General features: G+C 48.5%; 1 protein-coding gene across 1 annotated transcript; it reads right to left on the bottom strand.

Moving 5' to 3' along the window:
* Positions 1 to 1,161: 1,161 nt before the first annotated feature.
* Positions 1,162 to 3,619, bottom strand: NEUROG3 (neurogenin 3). The gene is given in 4 exon segments (XM_038411041.2): positions 1,162 to 1,879; positions 2,148 to 2,220; positions 2,223 to 2,325; positions 3,503 to 3,619. Coding segments are annotated over 4 exon segments (1,011 nt in total).
* Positions 3,620 to 4,268: the final 649 nt, after the last annotated feature.

Below are 4,268 nucleotides of genomic sequence, written 5' to 3'. Positions count from 1 at the left end.
AAGCAACTAGGATTGTTACGTTTAGTCTGAGTTCAGTGTGAAGCTTTGATTGCATGTGTTTTTAGTGGGCGAGGAGATCCGCTGAGATATGGCGGTAGGATGGGGGGACTTCAGGACAGAATATCGGCCGCAAATTTTGAGACTACTAGGAGTTGGAGGCAGGGATCAAAGGCATTATGTAAATCCCTATGTTTCTCTTTTTTTCTGCGTTTAAAGTGGAGCCCGGAAGCAATATTCTACGGACAGTAGCATGCTCAACTCCTTGGTGACTCATTGGTTGGTAGCCCTCAAATGTGTGTGCTAAAAATTCTTCTGAAAAAACACTATACTATAACAGCGCTAAAAGAGACAGGCTTTATTTTCCTTTTTTGTTTTTTAATTAACACCACCAAACCTGTGTAGTACAATCATTTAAACCGGTGCCAAAAATAATCTTATGTACAAAATATATATTCGTTATGAAATATAATCAATAAATACCAACAGTGAAAAAATTAATATAATTTACCATTTCCAAGTACAAAAATTTGATTTTTAAAGACGTGCTACCATCTTACATCAAAAAGAACTTTGTCTGAAACTTACCAACCGGCGAAATATTGATCACATACACCCAAACCGCCCATACGTGAGCGAGAGGTTCCCCAATTACAAAAAGAAAAAAGGTTTCAGAGTAGCAGCCGTGTTAGTCTGAATTCGCAAAAAGAAAAGGAGGACTTGTGGCACCTTAGAGACTAACACATTTATTTGAGCATAAGCTTTCGTGAGCTACAGCTAGCTCACGAAAGCTTATGCTCAAATAAATGTGTTAGTCTCTAAGGTGCCACAAGTTCTCCAGTTCTTTTTTAAAAAGAAGAAAGTATCCCTCTCTGAACATTCAGAGTTCCTAACGCACCCTACGTGCTCCGGCTCTAGCAGGAGCCCTGGAAAGTGCATATCCATTGAGTTGATCCCCATTATATTTTAAGGCAAAGTGGGAAAAGCTGATATCAGAGTCACTTCCAAGATCATTTCTCCTCTCCTGGGGCCGGGAGGCAGTGCGTGTCCAAAGAGGTGCATGGTTTGACCATCCGTGCATCGTTTTTGTGTTTGCAGCTGCAAACAAGTCAAGGGAAAGAAAGAGAAGGGGTGGGAGGGAATCCCCAAAACACAGTTCTGGCCTCAGACAAACTCTGGGAAGGCATGAGGGCTGTGCCTGGGGCAGGCCGGGGTGTCCGCAGCCTGGTAAGAGCGCCCTTCCTCCAGAGAGTCAGTGGGGCTCAGGCTGCCAGCCTGGGAGACTGGAGAGTACAGCGAGTCCCATTCACAAGGCGAGATGCTGCCGGGACTGGTCAGCTCCAGCAGGCAAGCGGTGCTAGGGGGCTGCCGGAAAGGCTCCCTGGCCAGCTCCTGCTGCCCCACGCTCAGGAGGCTGTGGTCGGCCATCCGCAGGGTTTCGGTCAGCGCCCAGATGTAGTTATGGGCAAACCTCAGCGTCTCAATCTTGGTGAGCTTGGCGTCGTCGGGGAAGGTGGGGAGGACGCTGCGAAGAGCATCCAGGGCGGAGTTGAGGTTGTGCATGCGGTTCCTCTCCCTGTCGTTGGCTTTCATCCTGCGGTTCCTCTTCTGCTTCGTCAGCACCACTTCGCTTTTGGCTTTTGTGCGTCCCCTTCTGGCCTTCTGTCTCTTCTGCGGGCACTCCGGAGAGGGGGCTCTCCCGGGCCCCTCGTCTGCAGGGCAGCCTCCTGCCTGCAGCCGAGTCAGGGAAGGGTTGGGAGAGGAAGGCAGGCTGCCAGTGCCAAGGGAGGAAGCGGAGCCTTCATCGTCAGACACACCATAGTACTGCTCCCCCTCGCTGTTCACCTGGGCACCAGGAGAGCAATCGGTCTTGGGAGACATCCTGCAGGGAAACCCAACGCAGAGGGAATCGTCAGTTTCCATTCAGCCCCAAGCACGCTACACAACAAAACCTGTTCACACAGACACTCTAGGGACTGATCCTGTGTCTAATTCAGGGCAACAAGGCAGCTGTCCCCTGGGACTCCTGGATCTGCGCAAGCTATGGGCGTGGGGGGAGAGAGCCCAGGTACTCGTAAAATACAGATTTAGATCCGAGTGGGCAATAATTCCCCTCTGCTATTGGCAGAAAGAGTGAAGAGGGCGCTTACCTGGATCCCCTGGGGGTGAAGCTGGCGCTGTGGGAGTTGCACTGGTGCAAGAACCCAGCCAAATTGGTTCCCTGTCTTCTGACCCCTTGGGGATGCGGAGCAGCCTCCTCTCAAGTGCAGCAGAGTGAAGGCTTTGCGTCAGGCACACGACCGCCTTTGAGCTCCTATATATACCGGCCTGAGACAATGGGGATTTCCTGATCAATACAGCGTGTGCCCCCTTGGCACGCTTTATCTTATCAGCCCGGTTCGGAGTGTGCCTGGCTCATTCCTGCCCGCCACCGGCCAATCAGAGAGGCGGCTTGGGGCCGAGCCACGCGAGCCCCTCACTACCCCTCGCACAGCTGGAATCCCAACAAAGGCCCGCGTGGGGAGGAGGAGCAGGAAGACGAGGGGAGGCTACAGCCCCATTCTCCCGCGGCGATAGTCCTGAAAGGATCGTTTCAGCCGCTCTCGGGTCACCAGAGAACACGCCCTTCAGCTGAAAAACTTTCCTTTGCAACTATTTTGTTCTGCACCACCCGGCTGTGGCAGGACACGGCTGGGGCTCACTCTACACAGGATCGGTGCTCATTTAGCCCCTGAACTCAACTGCTTCTCCTCGTCTTTCAGCCACTTGCTATTTCACTATAACTGATTAACTGGCGTGCCCCATACGCGGTGCTGCCCGCACCTGCTCCAGCCAGGAGAGATGATCCAAAGTAAATAACCCAACTAGCTAAGCCAACTTCTCACAAGGTCACAGTTTATTCATTTCTTCCATTCTGGAGGTGGGGAGAGAGGGGCCCCCTTAGCCCTGAAGTCAAGCAAAATCCTTAGCAGTTCCCATGCACCCTGGTTCAGATTTCCGATTCCCTCTAGGCGTCACCAACAATAAACCACTCGCAACAATCTTTCAAAGCTACACAAGAATGGGGCAAAATTCTTAAACACGCTTGACCCCTTGTTTTCAGGTTTGGCAAGGGCAAAATAGCTCTTGTGCTCAACGCCTACCGAAAATTGGGCATCTGAATATCTGATCTGGTGTAGCCCAGTAACTACGAGGTTGCGGGGAAATACATGGTGGGACGAACAACAAATAACGTCACTTCTTTTCTTTAGTAAATCACTTCGGAACGTACTTTAAATGGTACAATTAAATGATCTCAGTGCCAACTTTTCTTTTTCCTGTAAGCCCACCTAATTTTAAAGATGGTGAAACATGATCTCAGAGACACTTAAGCAACGGTTACCTTATACTGACAAGCCCCCAAAATAATAAGGAACTTCACAATTTGTTTTAGGAGCAGGTAGAGACATTGGAGGTTTCCACAGATGGATACTTGAAACCCACTTTTTAAAATTTAGATTCATACAAGAAAACGAGTTTCCAGGAAGAAAAAATATGTTGAGAAAAAGTACAATGTTCTATATATGTCTTCTTTGCCTTTGCCTTGCCCTGTCAATGCAGGTTGGTGGTTCTTGTTCTTCATCACCAAGCATTCTTGACACCAAGCTTCTTCATGTCATATTTGAGTGTCTTGAACCACCTTTTTGTAGGTCTGTCTCATGGTCTTTGGCCCCTGACTACAAGCTCTTGTACTCTCTGGCCAAATATATCACAGCTAGGCATCTCCTATGACACAGCCATCTCAGTAGATACTCCTCAGCTTTTCTGTGATGGGGGCAACCTGCATCAGGCTCATACTATTTCATTGCATAGCCTATCAGCTCTCATCTTGCCCAGCATCCACTAAGCACTCTCATTTGGGCAGTGTGAAGTAGTTGTTGTTGTCTCTTCCTCATTGGCCAGCATTCTGACCCATACCTCATGGCTGGCCTAATCCCGATTTTATACACTTTGCTCTTTAGTTTAGTTCGCCTATTCTTATCACAGAGAATTCCCATCAATTCCCTCCACTTGCACCAAGTGCACCACTAGCAGCTCCTAACATCCACCTCCACATCATGGTTCAACACTGAACAGAGGTATTTAAATTATTTAAATTTAAATTAAGTGCCTCTATGTATGTGTATATAGGTATTATAAAATGTAGGTGCCATATTAGCAAAATAAAACAAGGAGTCCTAACACTGTGAAAAAAGGCAATGAGAGACTTTAAAGAAAAAGCATAGCCTGAA

The sequence above is a fragment of the Dermochelys coriacea genome, chromosome 7 (assembly GCF_009764565.3).
Source record: "Dermochelys coriacea isolate rDerCor1 chromosome 7, rDerCor1.pri.v4, whole genome shotgun sequence".
NCBI classification, from domain to species: Eukaryota; Metazoa; Chordata; order Testudines; family Dermochelyidae; genus Dermochelys; species Dermochelys coriacea.
The sequence above is the reverse complement of the archived record's forward strand: the minus strand, read 5'-3'. Positions and strand labels throughout refer to the sequence as shown.